Here is a 27,517-nt window from a genome sequence, read left to right on the forward strand (position 1 = left end):
TGTGTGTGTGTGTGTGTGTGTGTGTGTGTGTGTGTGTGTGTGTGTGTGTGGTCTTGGGATCAGCAAGGATCACATACTAGACAAGTGTCCTACCATAAGCTGCATCCCTAGTCTTTGTCCCATGAATATTTATTGGGTCCCTAAGACTAATTAAAAAGACTGGTCATACTAGTATGTTTTAAATGATAACTTCTTTAAAAGTGGTTTCTTTAGAATTTATCTAAGAGATTTAAACTGAAAAATCCACAAGAAATTAACTAGAAGTATTTTCTTTTTCCTATGAAGAAAATAGAAAATAAAAGAACCTAAATTTTAGGACTTCACAGTTAGAAATAAGCTTTGAAATCACAGTGCTTAGACTACAGTTACAACAAAACTGTCTCCAGCTAATTAAGCAATGCTCCACACCTCTTTGGCCTGTTGCTAAAAGCTCTTGATTAAGAACAAAACATGAGTTTCTGCTTGGTGTCTGAAAGCCTGTACTTCTCTCTAGCTATTAGCTCAGTCTAGGCACCATCTTTTGTCATTTAGGGGGGACAGCAAAGTACAACCTTGTGACAAGTGACCTTACTTTCCCAGATAAGATTTTTTTTAATGGCTTTTGCGCTTCACTCAGAGATAAGCAATTTATCAGAAAAATCTAAGCATGATAAAGAAACCAGCTCAGGGCCTTGTTAAAACCGGGGTCACTGCAGTTGAATGCCCAGGTGTGACTTGCTGCAAGAAGCACTGAACTCAGCATGCATTATGGCCCTGGCTCTGACAACATGATAGCGGAAATATTTCACACCCTCTTTACCTGACCTAAGCTACCTGCTCATCGGAAGCAACTGGCTTCCGTGTGTGCAGGGGAAGGGAGGAGATAACAGCTTCTGCCCAGCGAAAGATTCTTCCTGTTTGCCTGCTCCTAATATCTTAAAACAGAGCAGTCTGCCCTGTTAATTTTTTACTTTCAATCCAAATGAAATTGTAAGCTTGATTCAGAATGCAATCTTTTGAAAAGTCCCGTAAATAACTCACTAGGTATGTGGGAAATAACTTTTCACTGTTGTCTTAAAATGTTCTGTGACTTGGGTTCCATTTTAGTGAGTAAAACAATGCAGAGCCAATTATCTCTCATATCTCAGAGTATGAGGGAGTAAAGAAGGTCCTTGCAAGTAATCTTGCCATTACATGATTGAGAGCAAAACTCCCTACGTTAAGAAACAACTTTGTCAAAGGCCTACACTAGTGCAATGCATCCACCAAATTGCAAATTAATTTTCTTTTCCCTAACCCTTTGATTAACGTAAAATAATTGGTCTCAAAGTGCAAAATCTTACAAAGTAGATCTTTTGATGAATGGTGCTTATGAATATGTAAGCAGAAAGCAGGCTTACATTTCTCAGTTTTCCATTCTGTTACAAATTTATTAAAACACACACCAGACACTTACGTTTAGCAGAGTTTACTTGAGCAAAGATTATTTCATGGATCAGGCATCATCCAGGACATAGAATCCTTTCTGGTGTTTCTCCATGTCACTTTGTGTCTTCTTTCTTATTAGGACTGTGGCCCTTGGATCTGGAGGTAACACTAATGTAATAGGAGCACATCTTCCATTTTTATCATAGTTCTATCTGTAAGGCTTCCATTCAGGCAGAAATGAATTTTGAGAAACATTAGTTACCCGGTAAAGATATAAGAGATACATTGCATTTTAATGACACGTGATCACAATATACGAGAAATAACTGAATCAAAAAGTATCCAGCATCAGATCACATACAAATGTGACCATTAAATAGGTCTATAGCAATTCTCCCTAGTATTTCTTTGCTCAGAAATTGGTCTCAGAAAAAAAAAATATTATAAAAAGAGAAATGTTTGTAGCTAGACGATATTATTACATGAGTTGTAAAATAACTGAACACCTTGGCCTACTGTTCTGCGGACTTAAAGAGAGACCAAGTTTTTTTCCTATATGATATAGAGAAGCTCTGCTCTCATGAGCATTTTCTTGGGAAAGTATCATCATTTCACCAGAGGACTACCTGTAAAAATGGGCTTAAAGTTAGATCAAGTCAATTTTTATACTGGGAGACCCATGACACTACTGATGAAAATTTAATGTGAGGCGTTTTCAGAATCTCGGTTGTCTGTACTATTTAGTATATTGAGTTGCCAATTGTTCTGTTCCAAGACACTTGAGTGTCTGGTAGCTCCAAAGCAAATAGGTGGCTCCCAGTAGGGTACGCCGAATTCTTCAAACTCAGGTTACAAGGCCATTTTCTTTCCTGAGCTCAGAGCTAAGATTGCCCTACTCCCTAAGCATGCTTCACAGTTCCTCCTAAGTATGCTAGGCCTGACCCATTACTGAAATCAGTGACTTCTAGACCATGATATTTGAATCTTTCAAATGTCTTCATTAAATTATTTGACATTACAAGCTTAGCATTAGAGAAATAAAAACATGAAAAGTACTGTAAGCTTCAGTGAGAATTATACTTCTGGGGCTGGAGAGATGGCCCCGTGGTTAAGAGCACTGACTATTCTTCCGTAGGACCCAGGTTCAAGTCCCAACTGGTGTTGGAACGGCACACTTCTGTCAGCTCCAGGGTACCTGCCACCCGCACACAGACATCCATGTAGGCAAAGCACCAATGCACGTTAAAAAGAAAAGTAATAAATAAATTATTCTTAAAAAAAGATTTCTGCTTTGATCAGCTGTCTCATTGTAAAAGTCTGGTTTGGTTACATATCAACGTTGGTTTGTTATTCATCCAGCTCAATTCCAAACCCCATCATCTTAGAACAGGGATTTGTTAGAATAGACGTTGTTTAGCTTGGGGCTTGGGGGTAGGGTGGCGTGTGCGGCATCAAACAAGCACCAGTTGGCACATGCAAATGCCCATTAGAGTCACCGGAAAAGCTGTCATTTGAAAACCTAGAGTTTCCGATGTGAGTGATGGGTGATAGGAGAGGTGAGGCGCTAGGCTTCTTAGCCATACAAAACAAAAACAAAAACAAAAACAAAAACTGTGGCTTTACTTCCGTTTGTCTTTTGAATATAACCTCTGTTCATTTCTTTCAGTTCTTTCTTTCGACACCAGCTTTCAGCCAGGATGCCATTTCATACTACAAAATATTTAGCGACAAGGATGGTTACAAACATATTCACTATATCAAAGACACTGTGGTACGATCCTTCCAAGATTTATCTCCTCAAAGATCATTCACTTGAGGTTGCTCAAGTAACGCTCAGCTTCACACAACATAATGTTTGTCTTTTTATAGGAAAATGCTATTCAAATTACAAGTGGCAAGTGGGAGGCCATATATATATTCAGAGTAACACAGGATTCACTGTAAGTATCGCATGCAACATGATGTACCATTCAGGTTTTAATTGGCACCAACGGATGGATGTACAAATGATGGACTGTACTGTCTACTCAGCTAACCGAAAGAGCATTCTCTCTGGGTACTTTCAAACAGCTATGATTTCATTAACAGTGCACATTCTTTAATAACTAGTCTACAAGATTTTATTTTGGGAAGAATTTCTATTAGGTACTTTTATGAAAGGTATGAAAAGATTCTCTGATAGCCATTGGTTCTAAAGGCTGATTTTACTCTTCAACGTGTGAAGCAATGAGTAAGCTCAAAGCGCCATAGAAGGTAGCCCACAGATATGAAGACACTTGTGTAGTGCTTCGGTGTTATCTGGGTTTCGTGGCATCTGCACAAGCCAGCAGTTATTAAGGCTCTACTGCCTACCAGATACTGTAAAGTAGGAATTATTTCTCTGAGTTTATAGATGAGAAAACAGATACTCAGAGCATGTCATTGACTTGGCTAAAGGCCATTTAATTAGTGGAAGATGAGACTTCAGATCTAAAGCGAATGAATCCGAGACTGTTGCTGTTAACCTCAGTAAGGAATTCTTTAAGTGCTTTCCTTTGGGTACATCCTACACGCTGTCTCAGAATAGTCATTCATGATGCAGTAACTAATCAGAAGTCCCTGCTTTTTTTTTTTTTTTTGGTTTATCAATTCTAATTCTGTGTAAATTAGAGATATTCCCTCATTATTCATAACCATATCCATAATGGGTGCCATTAGGTGGAATCTGGGGAGCAAAGGAACAGAGTCATTAGTCTAATCTTACCATTTTAGAAAGGTGCTGCTTTGAAATTATTTGAATAGGAGTCAGAGGAGTTAGGTCCATACATGAAGCAGCCATACAAGTGACCAGAGTCAGAAAAGTGATGATTAGGAGATATATTTCAGGCACAATAGGCTTAAGAGAAGGGAAAAACCTGTTCCTTGTCTTCTCCTACTTCTGATGTCTATCTTGTTTGCCCTTCTGAATGAGGAATAAGCCTCTTCCCCAGTGTCGTCCTTTTTGTTTAGCTTCTTTAGAACTACAGATTTTAGTGTGTTTATCCTGTATTATATGGCTATTATCCACTTATAAGTGAGTATACGCCATGTGTGTCTTTCTGCTTCTGGGTTACCTCACTCAGGATGATCTTTTCTATTTCCATCCAGCCCCAATGAGACCTGATAGGTTAGGGTCTAACCTATTAACCCTGATAGAAGGGGAGCTCCCCTATCAGTGGACTAGGGAAGGGGCATAGGGGAAGAAGAGGTGGGTGGGGCTGGGAGGAAACAAGGGAGAGGGAGGAGGTTACAGCCAGGATACAAAGTGAATAAAATGGAAGGAAGGAAGGAAGGAAGGAAGGAAGGAAGGAAGGAAGGAAGGAAGGAAGGAAGGAAGGAAGATTATATAAAGAAGGGGGAAACTGAAGGTTTGAAGACCCTGCAATGGTTGTAATGAGGTAATGATGGCCAGGGGTGGTTGAGACTTGAGCCGGGATGATGGCAGTGAGCTGTGGACAAGAAACACGAAAAAATTCCTCCTTTCTTGTGTGTCTGAGGACAGGGGAGTGGTTCTGTTCCTATTTCTTAAGTGAATGAAAGGAAAGGGTAGATGTCTAGGAAATATGGGGTGGAATAATTCTTATTATCTGTGAGGGAGAGGAGAGAGGCAAATGGGAAAGTGGGCCGGCTACGTTAGAGGTGACAGCAGGCCTGGAAGCTCTGACAGCCCAGGAAAGTTGCACGGGGCCATTGGGAAGAGACAGAGCAGTTAATTCACACACTGTTTGAAAGGATGTGGGAAAGGCAAGTGAAAGCGATGACTGGAGCCCTGTGACATTACTACAGACATAAATAAACCAGACACACGCAGGCTTTGAATAAGAATTTCATCCTGGAAACGCACTGTCTTACGTTGTCTCCTTCTTCAAGGAACTTGTTTATGAGACAGAGTGTGCCTGGACTGCTAAGCACTCCTGAGAATTAAAACAAACCTTGTTTACTCTAAACTTTTCACACTCTATTATGCTTTTCTTGAGCATGGGGGAAAATACGTCCACTTCAAGATATTCAGATAAATTCACAGAGGAATGGGAGTTAAGTCACCAAACTGGAATTTCCGCTTCATAGTATATGAAGGCAGAAAGGAGCCTGCACCTGGCAGCGAGGTAGCAGCTTTGCTCTCCTGTGGTTTGCTTTGCAGCTCGGTGAATTAACACGGTCTATGGTATGTTCAGATCACCCAGCTCAGATGCGTTTCCTGGCATGACAAGTTTATCTCATACCAGGAGTGTAGAATAAAATCAAAACATGTTCTCAGTCATAGACAAAAATAAATAACGTAGTTCTGAGAAACCAGTAAACATTCGTAATAGGAGAGGTAAAGTATAATATTAGTTTAAATAGATCGTTTTTCATGGCTCATACTTAATGAATCAGAATAAGCCATGATGATCATAAAAACGGTACTCAGCTCACTTTTATCTTTCTCTGGGGATCTGTAAGTTACAGCAAATGCCCCAACTACAATTATGCCCAGCAGTGATTCCTATACATGAGTATTGTTTCGTTAAATGAACGAGGTTTTGCTCTTGTTCCTTATTAATATTTGTGACAACACTTTTATAATTTAATAATCAACACTTAATCTTTTATAAATTCATTTCAGGTTTTATTCTAGCAACGAGTTTGAAGGTTACCCTGGAAGAAGAAACATCTACAGGTAATTTAGACCAATTCAATATACTATTGATAAATAGATAAAGAGATACCTGAGTAAAACTGAATCATAACCTTAGCTAGATGGAGCATGCTTTTTGAAGTATAAAATGTAATAAAACCCACTAGTAAATTAGGATAAATAATTCAGAAAATGAAATACACAACATCAGTATAGAGTCATATGCTCCCAAAATATGAGGCAACATCAGATATTTTCTTTTGAAAAGAATAATATCGAAAATTTTAATGATGATATAAATAATATGTTTATATAATTATAGGTACTTCAGGAGTTTAAAGCTAATTAGGGACTTTTATTCACTGATGCACATTGATTGATCAAAGGCTGTGTCACACTGTTTTTGCTCTTGTAGTGTGATCTTCAGTATGGCTTACATTGCTATAGCCATTTCCATCCCTCCCTTAATTATTAAAGTTCAGTCTAATTGTCCTGTTGATGGTAGGAATAATAACCCAAAGACTCCTTTCTGCAAATAGAAATAGAAACAGTGGTTGACATTGCTGATGCTCTGCTCTAAACCAGATAACTTCTTAACTGATTCTCACTTGTAATTGCATTTAATTTTAATAACTCTACACCATATATAATACTGTTAGAACTGAGATTTGAACATGGGTATGCTGTGCTCTCAGCTATCACTGTTAACTCTCTTCCTTACATTTCTAAGATCATACAAAACTTCAAGCATGAAATCTTTAAGAGGAAAGAAAAAAAAGAAAACCCTCTTATTCATGGTCCTCTGTTCACACCTGGATACACACTTACCTTTCAGCTGGGGATCTTTCTTCTCTGGAGACAACCATGTCTCTGGACCTCCTGTGATCTAGATGCTCAGGGCCATATCAGGGAGCAGGAAGAGAAAGACTTGGGAGGTGGCAAAGCTCACCCTGGTAGACAGAATATGCTCTGACACAGCCTAGGCCTTGGAAGAACAACAGCCATTATTCCCCAAAGGGGAATCTGATGTAGGACCACAGTGGGCTCTCTGATCATGTAAGTATGGAGTCATGGAAGAAGGAAAGGTATAGCATGGCTTGTACAGGATGGAGCTCAGATGTAGCTCCCAAAAGCCCACATGTCCTGTTGAGAAGATGAAAGGTGTAGGAGGCAAATAGAATGTGGCCTCTTATTTCCAAAAGAAGAGACCATATTTTGGTAATGCTGGCAGATTTCCTTGTATGTTTTGAGGTGAAGTAGGAGAAAGAGAGACAGAGACAGACAGAGACAGAGAAAGAAATAGACACAGAAAGAAACAAAGAAAAAGAGACAGGCAGAAAAAGACAGAAAGACACACACAGAGATTTCCAGAATCTACTTCAGAAGCATTTAATGGCTATGAAAAAATGACTACTTCACTCCCAGAGCGAGTGTTCTATAGCTTTCCCATTTTGGGAAAACCACAGAGGGCTTCTCCCTCAAAGCTTGTGCCTATTCAGGCAAAAATGAATCAAAAATCAAGCTACATCAAAACACTGTGATTCCCCCCTACTTTAAATGATATTGGCAACAGAAAAATAGAGTGGGTTTGATGTCAATATGTAAATTAGTCACTTTACATGGAGTAGTACATTTTGATAAATACAATCTCAAAATTTCAGCTTAGCTTTATTTTCATTTCCCTCTAGAATTAGCATTGGAAACTCTCCTCCAAGCAAGACGTGTGTTACATGCCATCTAAGGAGAGAAAGGTGCCAATATTACACAGCAAGTTTCAGCTACAACGCCAAGTACTATGCACTCATCTGCTACGGTAGGTGACGTACCTAGCATAAGCATTGCTGGCCCTATTGCCATTGTCATCATCCTTGTCACTCCATCTGATTATTTTGAAGCTTTTTCTTTCCTGAGAACCTGTGATATATAAGAATCTTATCAAGTGCTCAAAGCTTGCAGAATGAAAACAATAGGAAGGTGTTATTCTCACCTTTTTTTTTTTCGTGCATTTGAGGAAACTGAGTAACAAGCTAAGGTGTGTACCTCTGCTAGGCAATAGTCAGGACTAAAGCAAGAGTTGGCTGCCTCTAAGCCACATCACTGCGATGTTGCCTGCAGACACCATCCACCAGACAGACACAGAAGGAGAAATGCCAAAGCAGAAGCGTTCTCTCTGATAAGGTGGTATTTCTGTTTGGCCTCATTTGTGGGAAAAGAATTAGAGAACAGTGGCCAAGAGACCTGAGGTCTGTGCAATGAAGACAAATTATTCTTCCAATTCTACTTTCAGTGAAGGCAGAAAATAAATCTTTGTCATCTGAACCTTTCTTAAAAATAATTGAATAATTCATCCAAATACTAACAAATGAACCACTGTAGAACGACAGAAAAAATGTCTTCTGGTTGCTTAGACCATGGTTATGTTTCACAAATAATTTTCTACTTAGATAAGTTGATTTTGTGCACAGCATGTTATCTTGAATAAATAACAAGAAATATGGGCTAAGATACTACTACAAACCAATGAAATCAATGATTGCTGGGGCTTAGTAGAGTCTATAATTCTATAATTGATGCCTCCTCACCGTAGATAACCTCAGTTTAGGGGTATGGGTAGAACATTTGGCAGGAAATTTAACAAAGTGCACACCATCCTCCTGTTACTGATATCAACCACTCCTCCGCAGATAGGTGACTTAGAGAACAATGAAGCCTTTCATCATTTGAGATCTCTACGCATCTGCAGAAGCTTCTTTCCTGTAAAATGAACAAGAACTGAGGCTATGCTACTTCCTTTAACCCAACAACCTGGCTTTAGAACCCAAGCCACAGGCTCATTTAGCTATGTAGACATGAATAAGCATTTTTAACCTGAATGCGCCCTTCAAGATGGCACAAGATGTCAGTTTGAAATAACACTTCCATAAAATGTTTGGTCAGTGGCATCTTTGAAATGTCAGGAGATTGTTGTTCGTGGCCATCTGGGCTGATTGTGGTTGTGGCATTTAAAGGTAAACACTAAATGTCCCTCTGTAGTTACAAGCAACATTTTCCAACCCAAACTCTCTATTTATGTAACATGGATCAAAAGCTTACATGCCATGCACACAGCACGCTTGAACTAAGGATGCTAGGGCATCTATCTCTCTCTCTCTCTCTCTCTCTCTCTCTCTCTCCTGCAAAGCTGGGTAGAGCAGATCTCTTCAGTCATTCTATTCGTAACAGTAAGAGGAATGTCTAATACATTACACATAGGCATCAGGAAGCATCAAAAATAATTACTCTCTTCTGAAACCTCTACTAAGGTAGCTGATTTTTGCTGTTCCATTTGCTGATAGAGACACCACTGTCACATTAACGAGTATGCGCTTATACTGGTAAGCACTCTGTATTTGAGTAATATGATAGCTCTCTGGAAAAGCATGCTAACACATTTTATATTGCTTCTCTCTAGTATCCACTTGAGCCTAAATGTTCACTGAAGTATAGATAAGGAACCAAAGACTAAGCCCTCATCAAAAGTTGGTGGAAGAGTCCTTTCTAGAACTTGAATCGCCTGACTTTTCTACCACTCACTCTTCCTCGGCAGTATGGTAATTTCCCATTTAGCAAAAAATATACTGTGTGGGAAGCATCACTTCGTCTGGTGTTTTTGAAGCTCCAGTAAAATGAGTCATTGCGCCATCATAGGAAAAACCTTGAAATCTTTCTCTTCAGGGCTAAGAGTAACGCCTCATTATGTAACTTTCAAACTCTCCAGAGGGCTGTTGAGCCCTGGAAGACAAGATTAATGCAGGTAAAATTATATCAGTGATGTGGACAGAACGAAACGGTACAAAATAGGTGTTTTAAATAATGATGCCATGTCTCTAGGCCCATGTGTTCATTCTGCCATGTCATGTGCAGCCTGTCATTGGTTTGTCTCTGAGCTTAAGATAAAAAGAGAAGCAGCTTTCCACTACAATCATATGCCCGTAAAAGTTCCATATGATGCATGCCAATACATTAAAGTCAAGAGATTTCAATGGCCTTATTTCCTTAGATTCTCGCCCCAAATGTAATATGCGTGTGTGTCCCTTTTGCAAACTTTGAAGAAACATTGGGTCTTGTGAAAAGCTTTTTACTTATATGTTCTAACACTCTCAAGTGTCACCGACAGGCTGCTGGGTTTCGAGAAAGCCAATAAAAATCGCTTTCTTCTATTCTCAAGTTATAATAAGAAGTAAGGCAGGAAACAAAAATATTAGCATTACTATTTATAAAGACTGGTTGGGAAATGTGGTGGAGGGAAGGTGTGTGCCTTCCGACATTGTACCTCACAAGTACAGTTTCACAAACATGGGTAGCCTTGTGCACTCACAGGATTTGCCCATGGGGCAATGCACTTTAGGCTCTGACGAACAAATCAGAGGCATATTTTCCACAGGGAGAAGGCTGCCAGGAGCAAACCATAAGGCCCCATTCATAAGCAACTCTCTTTGGAAGTCAGAGAAGTCCCTCTTTTCTTTTATTTTGGACCAATGACACTATTCTATCTTAAGGGGCTCCCTGACACCTACCCTTCCTCATGACCCAATCCTTCCTTCTTTAGCCCCTCAAGTAACATGTCAATTCCACCCTTCCTCCTGCCATAAATTACTAGCCCCCCAAACATGACCTAAACAGCATCTTAGAAAAAGAAACATTCTATAAAAATTATTTGTGCAAGTAATTATAAGAAGGATAAAAGATACTAGCTTTTACCTATTAAAAAAAAAACCCTGAATATTCAACAAATGAGATGCTAGGTACTTATGAAGGTTACTTAATAATAAATACGTAGCTAAAAACATGTCCAGTGCAGTGTGACAGCTTCCCAGAAGGCCACTTGCAGCTTTTAAGGTCTCTCTGTGTAATTAATTAGCTTTTAACTATTGAGGTTCACTCCTGGAAAAGCGACAGCACAGGTAAGCCTTCTCACATCTTTTCTTTGGTTGTGCTGTGACCTGATATGCATGGTTTAAATGTAACTTAAGATGTTTGTTTCTCTAAAAAATAAAAAAAAAGTCACTAAAGAGTTAAAAGATGTACTTGCATTTGACACTAGTCTTAAATAACTACAAGCAGTCCTGGCTGAAAGTGAAATGTTAACAGCAGTCACGTTTTTGTTTCCATTCTGCACACAGGCCCTGGCCTCCCGATTTCCACCCTCCACGATGGCCGCACAGACCAAGGTAGTCTCCTGCATCTAAAGAGAGCCTGAGTTCTCTGTTGTGAGCCCCTTCAGAGGGCAAGATAGTTGGCCCATCTTGACAAGACGGAATTATATGTTATGCTACTATCATAAAGCTTATTATTCCACAGATTCAGGAATTGTTTGGTTTAAACCTGATCGCATGAAGCTGAGTACTCATTGGCAGTGGGACTGTGACATCATAGAAATCACACCATAGAGAGCAATTCTTTTTCTCCCCTGGCCTTTTAAAACCATGGAAGAAAGCTGGGCATGGTGGTGCCTGCCTGTAATCCCGGCACTCAGGGAGCAGAGCCAAGCAGATCTCTATGAGGGTGAGGCCAGCCTGGTCTACAAAGTGGTCTGAGACAGTCATAAAGATTAGAAGTCAGAAGATTAGATGCAGAAGATTAGAGTCAGAAACAAAGCATGTTCTTATAACTTCTTCTTTTTCCTCAAAAAAGAATTCCTGCTTTTCAAGGAGGATATTTTTTTTTCCTTCTGGTTGGCTTCCCCCCTCCCCTCCACACCCCGTACACAGAAATTCTCAGAAAAAAAAAAAAAAAAATTCTAGGCATGACTTCTCCAATTCAGTTCAGAGCAGAGGCTGATTACCATGCCAGCATTTTTGTTTGTTTTGCTTTGTGTTAACAGCTATATCACATTGTGCCATGTGTGAGAGCCCTGGAATTTGGGGACACTTTCCGTTTTTGACTGCTGTCATCATAGTTCTCCTCTACCTGGAATCTGTGATAGTGATGAAAACAGTTCACAGTTCAAAGATGGCCACTGTTGCTCTCAACAGAGTTATCCATGTACATAATTGTCTGGTATTCTTCCTACTGGTCCTCCGTTATCCTCTGATTGGAGAGCAGGGTGATGTGGGACAAGAGGACGCTTTTTCCTTCACCACTCTTGGCTGCAGCTGTCCCTGGACAGTCTTCCTGACAAGTCAGGACTCTGCTCAGGGATTAGTTTTGTGTCAGTTTAATGGCTCAAGAACAGGTGAAAATGAAGTCATGAGGAAAAGGCTAGGAGCTCTGAACTAGACAGGAATTATGAGGTAGGACAGAGGGTTTAGTTTCATTTTAAAGTTATTTTAATCTTGTATCTCATAATGAAATGCTTTGATGAAAAATAGGTTAAATTTGTTTTAAAAAAAGAGGTGTAGTCAACATTCACAGAACAACATTTTAAAGCAATGCTATTTTCAACTCCTGAAAGTTTTGTTTTAATGGAAATCTCCATAGATATTTAAAGTTCATTTTATCATCACCCTAAAGTATAACTCAACTTTCTTTCCTACATAATATGAATTTCTATATGACCACATTTTTTTCTTATGTTATTGTTATATTCTAGGCAGATACTAATCTTTTTAATGCTTTTCAAGTTTTATTACACCACTCTCCAAATATGCCATATATATTTTTATATGTTCTGATTCAAGAAATGACTGAAATTCTTTCAGAGAACAGGTCCACCGACTTGTCTAAAGAAACAGTATTCTTTTACACCCTATTTGTTATTTTTCTCATTGTTCCAACCAAATCCCTGATAGGAAGTAGCTTGAGGGTACACAGGTAGCTGGGGTTGGAAGGCATCGAGGCAGGAGCCTGGGGCAGCTGGTCACATTATAACCGCAATGGGGGAGTAGAGGAAAGATAAGAATGGGGCGGGGTTAGGCCAGTCTCGCAGTGACGCACTTCTTATAGAAAGCCTCTACCTCCTAAAGGTCCTACAACCTTTCAAAACAGTGCCACTAGCTGGAAAGCAAGTATTCAAACATGTGAGCCTATGGGGAAACCTTTCACATTCAAACCACGTCATAGGGTTATCACAAATATACTCAGAGACTCCAGTTAGGTCGAATTTGAACAGTACTTGGGAATCGGTACTTTTGAGATTCAACTGCTATTTCATAGCAGATTCTGTGCACTACATTTTTTAAAAACCCGTTATCCTTTGAGGGTAGGAATGATGTCCAATCTGGTATCCATCAATCTTCATGCAGCAAATATTTCTGAGCACTTACTAAATTAGGCCATGTGTTATGGTATTGCTTTCTCTAAGATGATGGATACCAGATTGGACATCTTTCCTATCCTCAAAGAGATTAGAGATTAGTGGGTGATGCAAATGCGTGAGCAGGCAACAGTGAGGAAATGAAACGTGGTGCTAAGAGAAACGAAACACAGGAAACATAAAGACATCCAGGGAGAACCCCTAGCTGAGTTATTTCAGGTAGGGAATGTTTCCTAATGGTACTCATCAAACCCGATATTCTTGAATACAAAAGAAATTGACACAGTTTGGATGGTTGGCTTGCTTGGTGGGTTGAAATGCTCACTCTTTACTCACAAAGCACTCACTGTGGAGGACAGAAGTCTGAGGCGATGATGAAATTTGTTTCATGTACTGATAGAATGTGCATATGTAGCTGGTTGACCTACAGTGTCTTGATTTGGGATCTGAATATCAAAATAGTTGTACTGAAGATTATCATCAAGAAGTTGTTAGTTAATGTTAAGAAACAAATAAAAAAGAAGCTGTTAGTTTATGAAAAACTTGGTTTCTTTGCCTTTGGAAGTGGATGAGACAGCAAATTAGTAAAAAGGGAGCCAACTACCATTTAGGGCAGTTTCTAGAGAACAGTGGAGGATGTCACAAGATTAAAGCAAGGTAGGATGTGCATAGGAGATTAGTGTTTGTTTTTGTTTGTTTGGACAAAGCCACTGGTGCTTCCACAGCATATGTCTGTGAAGAGAGGAGAAAGGTTGGATACTAGCTGGGAACAGTTAACGTTCTGTGAGATGACAAGTATTTGTTGAATGTTGATTGAAGGAATTATGAGGCTAAAAGAGGTTCAAGACCGCTAGGTGCAGCACATGGCGCATGTTCACAGCCCTAACACTTGAGAGGTAAAGAAAGGAAGAGCAGAAGTTTGGGGCTAGTCTTGGCTACACACATTGTCTACACCTCACAGGACCTAAAAAATAAGAAAGTCCCTGAAAACTGGGCAGGGGTAAGGTTCAGAAATTCAGGAAGAGATTAATCTCTTGTGATGAGAAAGGATGAGGAGAAGTTTTATAAAAGTTTAAAAGCCCTTTTAAAAAGCAATGGGTTGAAAACAGCAGATTATACTTGAACCAGATACTATGGAAACCCAGAAGAGTTGGCACTTAGCATTCAGGGCCCATTTGAAGCTAAGTTGCTTTGGGCGTTGCAGGTTCTCATTAAACTAAGTAACTGAATGACCTCACTTATCAGCTTTTCCACAGATTCTTTGTAGAAATTAATTAATATGAAATACAGCATATTAATATGACTTAAATAAAAATCAAATATAAGATCCATCACTTTTAAAGTTCAATTCAGTTTTGTCATAATAATGTATCTCCAAACATATTGAGTATGGTCTCCATATCTTATACTGAACCCTCAGTAGGGTGGGTGAGTAGTGAGTGTTCAAAGATGAGTGAAGGAAAGAAAGCGTATGGTCTGGACTGTACTACCCTTAAAAATTGATGGCTGTTAATGCACAGCCCCACAGAGAAGTTCAGTTGCCACTACTCACTCTCACCATAGCCTTAGGAAATTCTATTTGTACCTCATGAAGTAGGACACAACTCTACCTAAGGAGACATTGACTTGGTTTTCCACCAAACCTGTTACCTCATTAAGTCATAAAATTTAAAGGCTTAATAATTATCAACAGATTGACAATAAAGTTAAACTAATACAACATGATTACACCTTCTATTTCCTGTATCCGTGACCAGATAAAAATAGTAATCAATGAGTCCTTTACCCATGCTACATTCTTGACACATACAGGACTCTGGGAGGAGAGGGAGTAGTTAGATTCACTTAAATTTTGTGCATTTAATTTTTGTAAGTTTCAACTTCTAGTATGTCACAAATATTTCTTTTCTGATGAGTTACCCAAAGCTGATGTGAAACTTATTATGTCTTTTATATAATTCATACCCAAAGCATTTCTACGTATGCTAAGATTAAATATAACACATTTTGGAGCAAAATGCCATGAGCATATGAAAACAGAGAGCTACATGGGAAGTGGTTTGGCAAACAGAGTAGTTATAAGTCTCCAGTTCACTGTCTTAAGTGACCGATTTTCAAAAATGAAGATAAACAAAAATCTTCAGGATTTATTTTGTAGCAATTACCATATCTCACAAGTCATCCACTTCTCTCTTCCACATAAAAAAACCTAACTCTACATATTGTATGAAAGTACGAAAGACTAATTTTTTTCATGAAGATGCTAGTATCAAATTAAAACTTATTTTAAAAAGCTTTCTTAATATAAACCCATTTACATGTATTGCCAATCTATAACATTCTGAGGATCAAGTGATTTATTCAGTTTGAAACATTAAAGTGCAAAATGTAACTGAACTCAAGTATCTTTTGTTTTGTTCTGAGGGAAGGTCTTAGGCTTTCAACTAGGCTAATATTGAATTCACTATGTGAACCAAGCTAGCCTTGAACTCATGGAGATCTTTCTTTCTCAGCCTCCCAAGGACTGAAATTCTAGGCAGGAGTCCCCACTTCTTACAGCAAACAGCAGTTTTCAGATTGTTTTTCAGGGACAAGACACAGCAATGTTGTGTGCTGTTCTTTGACTAAGGTATATGACAATGTTGGGAGAAAGATTTTGAAAGAATCACATACACAGCATTTTGTTTCCAAAGAGAGAGAGAGAGAGAGAGAGAGAGAGAGAGAGAGAGATTTCTATATTAATCAAAAGCTCAAGATATAAGTATAAAAAACAAAATCTCAGAAATGAGATTTAACTCTTCACACCGAATCTATTAGGTTTGCAGTTACGTCACCATTTCACTTAGATGGGTCAATGATCTAGATACTAGATTTCTTTCTTTTAGTCAACTTTCAACGAAATGCCATCTATTCAGCATCATGGCTTTAAGATGAATGAGTACAGTTGGATATGGGAAAATATGGCCAATTAGCATTGTTGCTTTTATGTTTCTGCTTAAAAGGCTGGAATGTTAGGAGTTATAAGGATCACTAGAGGAAGATGATAGAAACGGGATGCCCTCACACACTAACATCTCCGCTGACAACTCCATCATAACTGCCAGTATGAGGTATTTTGAGGAAGCTTACACAATAACTTTACTGTCATGCATACAAGACAAAGGAATTTTATGAAAGAAATTATTTATGTAAATAGTATTAACTGAAGATGAACATTATATTTTTTAAAGAAATACAAATATTGGAAGAAAACAAAGAACTGGAGAATGCTTTGAGAAATATCCAGCTGCCTACAGAAGAAATTAAGAAGCTTGAAGATGGCGAAATGAGTAAGATCTTTCAAAAACTTCTCACTTATAAATGTGAAGGTGAACACTTCACTTGCTTTAAAAAAAATTATTCAGTAAATGTTATATGGTCCAAGCTCTCATTTAAAATAATCTTTCATGAATAATCTTTAATTATGTTAAACATTTTAATATGATTATAAATGCAGTTGATCATCTACTTTTCCATAGCTCCCTCTCTACACTGACTTCTTTAAAAAAAAAAAAAAGAGATCATCTAATTTTAATTTTAGAATATATGCTTCTAGAGAAAAAAGCATTTTGAAATTTATAGTCATTTGCAAATTAGACCTGAAATATGTAATAAAGTCAATTGAAAATATGTTCTTAATCCTTAATGATTTACTGGTTAGGGGTTTCTTTTATGGTGTGTATTGTTAAAGAAAATAAATGTGATGGAATAATTATTCTCCTTTTTTTGATTTCAAAGCTTTATGGTACAAGATGATTGTTCCTCCTCAGTTTGACAGATCAAAGAAGTATCCTTTGCTAATTCAAGTGTATGTAATATTTTCTCTAATGTAAGAACTATTTACTGAAAATATGTTGGATGAAATACACATTTATGAAATAGAATGAACCATTCTCCTTGGTAACAGTTTCTATTGATGCTGTTTTTATATATTCCCCTAACTAATCAGAGTAAATAAAATATGGTTATCTAAAATAGATTGAGGAAGTTTTGAGATCTGAGATGGACTTGCCTGCATTTGCTGTGTTGAATTTTCTTGGGATGGCAAATTGCCGAATGTGTCAGAATACCTTTGAGATAGAGAGACTGCAGCCAAAAGAAAAAAAAATAGTGTAAATCATTTTACCATCTTATGTAATTGAGTTAGAAATGAAATAAAGGAATGGAATACATTTAGTGGAATCACACCCAAAATCAGTGCTGACCTACACACAATTTGCTTAAAACACCATGCATTTTTTTTAGTATATCTTATGTCTGCTTTTAGCAAGTGGCAGGTGGCAGAAATGACGAAAAACCCACACATATTCCTTGAAATGCCAACCCTAGATGTATCCGTTTTGGGGAATAGGAGAGGCTGTGTCCCAAAACAACTTCCTTGTAGCAAACCTCTGGGAAAAGCCTGGTCTCCTCTTGACATAGAGCCAACTCTAATGCTATTGATATTGAAATTTTTAGCACATAATTGGACTGGGAACTGCTAGGTTCCATGCTAGGCTGTTGTGGGAAACCGGAATTTATAAAGAATTCAGAAATTTTTCTTTTTTTTTAATTTCCGTTTAGGTATGGCGGCCCCTGCAGCCAGAGTGTAAAGCCTGTATTTGGTGTTCGCTGGATAACTTATCTTGCAAGTAAGGAAGGGATAATCGTTGCCTTGGTGGATGGTCGGGGCACCGCCTTCCAAGGTGACAAACTCCTGCATGCCGTGTATCGAAAGCTGGGTGTGTATGAAGTTGAGGACCAGATCACAGCTGTCAGGTGAGCGTCTTTTCATCAAACTGTACACACATGGCAAATGTAACCTAAGCACTAGGTCCCACAGAGGACCCGGACAGCGTAGGTGTGTCCTGCCACCGAGCTAGACGCCCAATCATGTTTCTAATTCCAAATGATTTCATTCTTTTTCGGTCTACTTTTCGGACTTGGTACAAAATTATTATTAGTTTTAAAGGGATCTTTTTGGTCAAACATGGGGAAAGCGGTTCGTGGAAAAAGGCTAATAAAAGTGTAGGAAGATGCTTGACAGTTGCAAGACATTTCAACTCACTCTTATTTATTTACCATGGCCCACGATTGGAAAAACAGAAAGAAAAAAGTCACATAACTTTAGTGATAATCTTCAGTAAATAAAATATCTAAACGTATCAAATTGTTGTCAGTCCTACTCTTTAGTTCAGAAATGGTTCAGATTTCCATCAACACCGCACATTCTGGGAGTAGAAAATTCACTTGTGATAAAACTTGCTGTCAGCTTTCACTATGCTAGCCTGAACGTCTATGCTGATTTTCATTTGACAAAAAGCTCCCATTTTCATGTAATAGAAGTAATATTATTAAAAAAAAATACATTTAGAAGGAAGGCAGATCTAATTTCTTCTTCCCCAGCTGTATTTCTAACCACAGTTTGTGGACGCACCATCCTTTTTGAATCTAGAAAGAATGCTGTTGGTAAAACTGCCGCTGCACTAGGAACACAATACAAGGTTTCCTTGGATTCCTGTTACTACAGAGTGAGCAGGGAAAGCTAGTGAACGAGAAGTTATTAGTCTGAAAGCTCTGCGCTACCTGGCAGGTTGCACTCACAGATAAAGATGATTTTGCACATGCAACAGCTAAAGACTGAACAATGATTCACAAGAAACGGCAATTTTAAAATCTCAGTAGAATACATTTTTTACCCCCTGGGCGCCATCGTTATCAGCAATATTGATCAACATGTACAAATGAAATTTTATTTAACAGCTAGGATATAGGTACAGACAGCACTTTCTTTATTTGTTTGTTTATTTATGTATTTATTTATTCTGACTCTAATCAAGGCAGAAAATTTCAGATTCACACGTAACTCGGTTTAAGAATGGAAAGGCACCTGTGACCCCTGTGTTCCACTTTTTCTTCCATTTAGTGACTAGTTATTAATGCACAGACAAAATGTGTTCAATTAAAGCAGTCAATTTTAATAAAATATACTAAATTAATGATTAGATAATTAGACAGCATCAAAATCTATAATTAACCCCTCACTTCTTGGAGGCTACATGATTTTCACTGATCTGGACTTAATATTTTTACTATTAATTTATTCAGAGGAATTTTGTCCACTGAAGAAATGGTTCAAGATTAACTCTACTGGGGTAGCAGAGGATTTTGTGTTTTACTCTTTTGTTTGTTTGTTTTTGTTTTTGCAGTGTTGAAAGCCAAGTCCTAGACCTTGTGTTAGACAATCGCTTACTGCTGAGCTAAGTCCAGCTTAGTTTTTCCAGACTGTGATGTGCCGTGTCATAAATATAAGCACATCTATCAGCCCACTAGCTTTAATTCTGTGGGTGTTTTGTTAGAGTTACATTTTGAGTCTTTGTCTGTTAATACTGAAACTGTACAAAACACCAAAGATATATAAACCAAAGATTTCACAAAGGCACCAAGATAAGAAATTGTTTAAGTCATTGCTCCTTTAGTTAAGCGCTTTGACCTTGATTTAAGGCAATCATAATCACACAGGCCCCTAACAACGAAATATGCCATGGTCCTTAAGGCATCGATTTACCATCACAGATACAGTGCTCAACAAGAAATGAATTCTTAATTTCCTCTTTTGAATGAAGTAAAAGTATAGATCTGAAGCCCAAGCAAATATTTTAAAGAAAATTATTATTTCTGGCATTCAATATATATGACAGAGAGCCTTAAATTCTAATTCTATCAATTTTGCAATAATACCAACGTTTTTTTTTTCTACAATGTGATCTTAAGAGAACATTCCTGATATACGTAGGACAAGCATACTGCCTCCCATGTGCTCAATCACTTAAGATACATGTCAGATTTTAATACATGCCTCAAACTACATTCTGTACAGCATGGTACAACATGGAGTCCTTGCTTCAATGCATTTACAATCTGATGACCAATGGCCTGCCCTGTAAGGGGATAGGACTACTCTTCAATGGAGGTTTAGCAAGCCCCTCAGTGAACACAGAGTGCCTGCATGACCCATTCAGGCAACAGTGGAGAGAGTTCCTAGACCGGCCTTGGCTTTGTTCAAACTCTGTTACATGAATATGTAAAAGAAACCTTATAACCCAGTCCTTCACAAAAGGAAAAACTAAAAAGGAGAGAATAATAGTGATCTCAAGAATGACTCAACTCCCTTACTCTTAAAGAAGTATTTTAGGAATCACATACACACACACACACACACACACACACACACACACACACACAGGAATCAGACACCAAAAACCTGACCCAAGTAACTGGGTTTGTAACCCTTTGACTGTCGCTCTCAAATCACCCCTGAAGTAAAACTGTTTTCTTTGAATCTCTTATAAAATTTGCTGCAGGTGAATTTTCTAGATGTATGCAGAAAACCATACATACGTCTTTGAAGCTGCAGTAAATACTACTCAAGCCAAGACAATAAATTTAAGCAAAGTGAAAAATGGAGGAAGAACAGACCAATATCACATCACAGCTTGTCTATGCATGAGAATGCTTGTAAGGAGACAGATGGTAGTGAGTTCACAAGCACTGGTGACAAGGGAACGTGATTTCTTTAGGCTTCTTGGAAAATGCCACATATAAGACAATCATAAAGTTTCAGAGATTATAGGGCCAACTCCATTCATTTGGAGAATATTCGGTGTTGTTGATATTCTCCTAGTCCTCATATTATGCGATTTAAAGGGGAATGGTAAAGAATTACATGAGAAAAAATATATATTATTACATTTAAAGTGTCAAAAATATTTCTCAAATAGTATAATTGATCACTAGAATTCAAGATAACCATAGCTAAGAGTCACTTTTTTTTTGGGGGGGGGGGGAACACTTCTAAGATTAGAAAAACATCTTGTTCATGTCTTACTTATTATGACTGTGCTGTTTAAACCATGTTCTCAATAGTTTCTGATAACCTTCCAGGAAGCTTTTCAGATTTTGGGGGTAGAGCCTTGTTGGTCTCAAAAGGCTCGGATTATCTAGCTAACCTTTAACCTAGTCTTGCCACGTTAAGTGTTAATGTTTCATTTCCACGTTAACCACTACACTGTCATATCCTGTAAATGTCATCCTTTCAGAATAAACCTAGCAAGGGTGCGGATGAGAATTTCCTGTACGTAGGCATCACCTGTTATTTGCTCTGTGCCCCAGATGCACGGCCGTGTTATTGTTAGCTTCTGGGAGATCATAAAATCATGACTGATTTTATGGCTCAGAACTGTCTCCCAACACCAGCAGCGAGCGTGACTGTCTCTTAAGCAGAAAGTGAACCTTCTCATCTCCCATCTTGATTCTGGGATGTGTGAGAGAATGGCAGCAGGGGCCACCTTTCGTGCACATCCGCTCGCCTTCCCTTGATCAGCTTCCACACAGGTAGCCATTTTCCATTCGCTCCTCCGTTTCTTCCCAGTACACTCAGTGTCCTTCAGAATTCGTGTCGGGTAAGCTGTGACTAACGGGGCCTCTTCCCATCTGTTTGTCCCGGGCATTTGCCCAACTCCTCAATGCGTCAGAACGTGCATGCTGAGTCGATGCAATGAGAGAAATCGTTGCTATAAAATCCCTTTAAGTAACTCTGTGGAGCTGGCAAAAAAAAGGGCTCAGAGGTAGAGCAAAAGCGTGGTATACCTAAGGACCTCGGGTCAATCCCCAACACAACAAAAAGGAAGAAACTCCATTATTCCACTAACAACAACAGCAAAGCAAAAACAATCAAACAAAAAAACACTTGTCTTCTATTTCCGGACAACTGATGAAAAAGGCATAAACAGAAACCAGAGGCCGCACAACTGTGTTTTTTGGGATTGTATCTTTTTTGGCCCTCCCTTCCTTCCATCTGCCTACTGCAGAGTTCTCTGGGGCCCACTTCTTTTCATCACCCCCTTTTTTTCTTATCTTGCTTTTGTATCTCTGTGAAGTTTTCTCAAGACTCTCAACTCATTCTCCAAATAAGTCCTGTTTTCTCTAGAATACTGCAGAGTCGAGGTACAAATGAACGGCAAACATTGCTTTCTTTGCATTACCATGGAGGCTTCCCACAAGTTTTAAAGGTTGTTTTACTTATAGCCCATTATTCCGAAGAAAAAGATTATTCAAAGCATTTTGGAAATGTGGTGGAACCAAGCAAATCATTTCACCATTTTAAAGGATACATATAATCGCCCATACCATAGTAAATTGGGGACTCCTGTTTAAGAACAGCAAAGATAGATTTTTCTTTGAATAGGACTTAAAGTCAAAATGATGGTTATCTACAACTAAACGAATAAGGTGATACAAATTTAATAAGGATTGAAACAGCAATGAAACAGAAATCCTCTCCAAGATTTGGAAATGTGGTACTGCTCCGTGGAGCCATTGTATTCTAAGGAGGCAATCTGAGGACATGCTTTGATAACTCACAATATCCACACACTGGGCCTGAGGACACTGGGATCATGAAGGGTGAAGAATTGAGCCTGAGATGATCCTTTTAATCCTCTGCAGAAAAAGCGATGATATTATTTTAACTATTTGTGAATGCATCCTCATTATGCACGTGTTTAAACAAAGACATGAAGCACTTCTATTAAATCTTTGGATTAAATATGCTTGTGTAATGAAGTAAATGTCATGTGTACACAATTAAAATTCTAAAAATTTGTTTCTTTTACTTTAGAAAATTCATAGAAATGGGTTTCATTGATGAAAAGAGAATAGCCATATGGGGCTGGGTGAGTTGTTTTATGAGTTCTTTGCCTGTTATTTGATTTGGTAATCCTCGTTTTCAAAAGTGTTCCCTAAGAAGGTTTTTTTTTTTTTCATGAAATGTCAGTGTTGCAACATAATTTAATCTGTCAATAGAAACAGTCAATTTGGATAATATCAGCTTTAAAGTAGTGGTTTTAAGCATTTGTTCCTTTTTCTAATCTAATTTCCTTTTTGTATAGCAAATGAACTCATAATTGACACTTTTACTTAATTTTTAATACTAAATTATAGCATGCTGAACTGAACTATGCCCATCAAAGTTTTGATTGTCTCACTGATTTAATATTTATTTCATGTTTCATATTTCATTTTTCATAAAAAGCTGAGCTAAGGTTTGAAATGATAGGAACTTTTGGTGTGTAAATTGCTTAGTCGCTAGCCCAGTGGAATACTATCACGGCTGCTAGGTATTTTCCTCTTTGGGGACAATCAAATTCTCCCTGTAGACTCAATGTAAATAGGTGCTAATTTGAAAACAAGCATTATTTAGCTCCCTGGCTATTGGTCATGAAGATGATACTCCCCCACATGTCAAGACTGATGCACGTATTGAAAATACGCACAGAAATAAACGGCAGAAGTTATTAATTGTGGGCAGTGAAATAAATGGACACGCTAGAGGAATATTGGAAAGAGTTTGAGTTTGCTCGTTATAAATTATGACAATTACTCCTCAAAGAAGTTTCTCTGCTTCACTTTTTGGTCTGAATTTGTACATTTGCAAGTCAATTTGCAACCACTTATGCTTGGGTATTTTTGTTTTTGTTTTTTGGGTTTTGTTTTTTGTCTTTTGTTTTTTTGGCTGTTTTCCCTGAGAGAGGCCTGCACAAGATGGAGGAATGAAATCCAGCATTGAAAGGAATTTCTAGGACCCAGCTGAACTCCTAGTTCAGTGACTAGATGAAGGCTGTTAAGAATTTGGAAAAGGTGGTTGTTTCAAGTCATTCGGTCCTTCTCAAAACTATCAAGTGTTAAGTCTCTAAACAGAGTGGGATTCAAATGGGTAGAAATGAGTGAAATATTTTTTTTTCATTTTTTTAACTTTTATTAATTACACTTTATTCATTTTGTACCCCCCATAAGCCCCTGCCTCCTCCCCTCCCAGTCCCATCCTCCCCCACTTTCTGCATGCATGCCCCTCCCCAAGTCCACTGATAGGGGAGGTCCTCCTCTCCTTCTTTCTGATCTTAGTCTATCAGTTCTCATCAGAAATGGCTGCATTGTCATCCTTTCTTGAACTTTTATCCATTTTTGTAACTAAGTGTTAAAAAAAATCATTGAAAAAATATTGATTGTCATTTTATAGGGGAATATTTCAGAGAAGACCTTTCCATTTTTGTGAAATTCCTAAAGTAAAATCTTTGACAGAGTCTCATTTTAAGCACACCATCTATAATCATTAACATTTTGCTTAGAGCTGTGCTTTACTTTTGCTGTAGGTTCTGAGCAACCACAAACTAGAACTTGGCATTTCATTTCTTGAACATAGTTGGGGATTAGTTTGGTAAAGGATCTTCTATGTGGGATTACCTGAAAATCCACTCATCACCCACCAGTGAATCCATATCAGCCCCAACTCCTTCAATATGAGACTCTTACCATATCTGATCATGTAAATGCCATCAGAGGAAACAGTCTATTAGCCTCCCTGCACTGCTGACTCTCTCACATGGCAGTGATCATGAAGCAGACAGTAGAGCATGTTTGAAAGAAGAAAGCAATGAGTGAATTGCCCCTGCATGCCATGTTGGCTGGAGGAAACAAGGTATAAAAGATATAATGCTGTGCTTTTTTTTTTTCTGTTGTATTGGTTCTTCAAGTTTTTGAGATTCAGTTCTTAGTAATCTGTATGTCTGATCTCTGACTTATCCATTCCTTCACCCTTGAGAATTATCATCTCAATTAGATCCCGTGTTAAACAATTTATTTTATTATTTCAGACATAGTCTCAGCATCTCAGATCACCTCTCAACTACCTGTATATCTGAGGAGAATCTGGAACTTCTGATCTTCCTGACTCCACCTCCCGAGTTTGGGGATGACAAACATGCAATACTTTCCCAATTTTTCATATTAGCATTCTAAGTTGGTCTTCATGCAAGCAAAGCAAGCACTATACAAGAAGAGCCACATCCCCAGCCCTCATGCTAGATTCAGAAACAGGAAGAAAAGTGGTTAATTGTGGATGTGAGAGCTAAGAGAGCCACCATTAAAAAAAAACTTTATAAGTAGTATTATTATTTATTACAATTTATTCAGTTTGTATCCCAGATATAGCCCCTTCCCTCATCTCTTCCCAGTCCCACCCTCCCTCTCTCCCTCTTTCCCCACCCATAACCCTCCCATAGTCCACTGATAGGGGAGGTCCTCCTCCCCTACTATCTGTCCTACTATAAGGTCTTATCTGTCTGTATCCTCTTTCTCTATGGCCAACTAAGGCCACCCCTTTAGGGAGAGGTGATCAAAGAGCAGGCAACTGAGTTTATACAAGTGACTGCCCCTGCTCCATTACTAGGGAAACCCCATGGAGACTGAGCTGCTCATTGGCTACATCTGAGCAGGGGATCTAAGTCCTCTCCATGCATGATCTTTGGTTGATTCATCAGTCTCTGAAGGGGGCCCAGGCTCAGTTGTTTTTTGTTTTGTTTTGTTTTGTTTTGTTTTGTTTTGTTTCTCTGTTGGTCTTCTTGTGGATCTTCTGTCACCTCCAGGTCTTTCTATCTTCCCCTTCTTCCATAAGATTCCCTGCACTCTGCCCACAGTTTGGCTATGAGTCTCAGCATCTGCTTTAATACCCTGCTGGGTGCAGAGGCTGTCTGTGGTAGGCTCCTGTCCTGTTCCCTGTCTTCTCTCTCTTCTGATGCCCACTCCGTTTGCTCTTCTGATGTCCACCTCGTTTGCCCTTCTGAATCAGGATTAAGCATCTTCCTTGGGGTCCTCCTTGTTGCATAGCTTCCAGATGTCCCTCAACAGAGGAATGCATATAGAAAGTGTGGTACATTTACACAATGGAATACTATTCAGCAATTAAAAACAAGGAAATCATGAAATTGGCAGGAAAATGGATGGAACTAGAAAATATCATCCTGAGTGAGGTATCCCAGAAGCAGAAAGACATGCATGATATATACTCACTTATAAGTAGATATTAGGCATATAATATAGGATAAACATATTAAAATCTACAGTCTTAAAGAGATGCTATTTTTGATAGGCAGCAACAACTTAGTAAATGGGCATTCCACATTTATCCTGGTCTTGATAAAGCAAAGGAACATGTATGAGTTGATTGAGAATATATAAAAATTTGAAAGTCTAAGGAATCATGAAGAAAAGTTTGGAGGTGTGTCTGGAGAAGTAAGCAATCAGATACAAGGACTTATTGGGCCACACAAAGGAGAGTATAGGTAGCTTTTTGTATTCTGTGCCTCTGTGACCATCACAGTCTGTAAGTTCTTTTTTTATTTTTTATTTTTTTAACTTTTATTAATTACACTGTATTCACTTTGTATTCCCCCATAAACCCCTCCCTCCTCCCCTCCTAATCCCATCTTCCCTCCCCTTTCTTCACACATGCCCCTCCCCAACTCTACTGATAGGGGAGGTCTTCCTCTCCTTCCTTCTGATCTTAGTCTATCAGATCCAATCAGGAGTGGCTGCATTGTCATCTTCTGTGGCCTGGTAAGGCTGCTCCTCCCTCAGGGGGAGGTGATCAAAGAGCAATGTTAGTATGTCTCTGAGTGTGTCCTTAACCCATCAATACTCTGTAGGTTATTGGAGCTAACTCTGTGGTTTCAAAGATGATAATGGTTGCAAAATTTGGACACTTGCATCTACTTTTCCTCTGAGTCTTATATTTCAGTTGCTTTCCAGTCATCTATCATTCAGAAGACAAGTTACAAGGTCCTCAACTTTTAATTTACTCAAAACTAACCTTATTATGGGCTACCTTAAACCTTACCATAATAACCTTATTATGGGCTATCTTCATCTCTGAAGATCTCTTCATCTACTGAGTCATCCAAATTAGAAAGCTCAGAAGAGTTTCTTCCTACCTTTAACCTTCCCAGAGCCCAACATTCTGTTGATTAGTGAAAAATTTTCCACTTCAGCCAACTAAGTAGCTATGACCATCCCCGATGATCTTGTTTAATCTGAGTTTCTTCATGAGTCATTAAGCCAGAACTTCTCAAATGTTAGGTGTATATCCATCACCCAACAGCTTATTAAGACACAGTTTCCAAATCCTTACCACCAGAGTCTGCTAACGCTCAGAGTTGGCATTTCTGATCAGAGTCTAGGTAATGCTGATGCTTTTGCTCTATGATCTCAATTTGGGTAGTTTCTAATTAAGTAATTTTATTTGCTTCTTAACTGTCCTTTTTAACAGGCCTCAAAAATCTCCAATGTTGTTTAAAATGGTCTCATTTTTTTGTTTTGTTTTCTTTTCT

The 27,517-nt window shown here is 38.4% G+C and overlaps 1 protein-coding gene across 1 annotated transcript in view; it reads left to right on the top strand.

Annotated features, from left to right (window-relative positions):
• The window catches only part of Fap (fibroblast activation protein alpha), a 73,774-nt gene that overhangs the window by 36,887 nt on the left and 9,370 nt on the right, over nucleotides 1–27,517 (top strand). The window contains exons 13-21 of the mRNA XM_055599711.1: nucleotides 3,074–3,178; nucleotides 3,277–3,347; nucleotides 6,032–6,085; nucleotides 7,732–7,856; nucleotides 11,206–11,253; nucleotides 16,508–16,606; nucleotides 17,055–17,124; nucleotides 17,880–18,074; nucleotides 22,975–23,029. Coding sequence (XP_055455686.1) covers nucleotides 3,074–3,178; nucleotides 3,277–3,347; nucleotides 6,032–6,085; nucleotides 7,732–7,856; nucleotides 11,206–11,253; nucleotides 16,508–16,606; nucleotides 17,055–17,124; nucleotides 17,880–18,074; nucleotides 22,975–23,029 — 822 coding nt within the window. The remainder of the gene's footprint in view (nucleotides 1–3,073; nucleotides 3,179–3,276; nucleotides 3,348–6,031; nucleotides 6,086–7,731; nucleotides 7,857–11,205; nucleotides 11,254–16,507; nucleotides 16,607–17,054; nucleotides 17,125–17,879; nucleotides 18,075–22,974; nucleotides 23,030–27,517) is intronic.

Source organism: Psammomys obesus, unplaced genomic scaffold (assembly GCF_907164565.1).
Source record: "Psammomys obesus unplaced genomic scaffold, mPsaObe1.curated_primary_1811, whole genome shotgun sequence".
Classification (NCBI taxonomy): domain Eukaryota; kingdom Metazoa; phylum Chordata; class Mammalia; order Rodentia; family Muridae; genus Psammomys; species Psammomys obesus.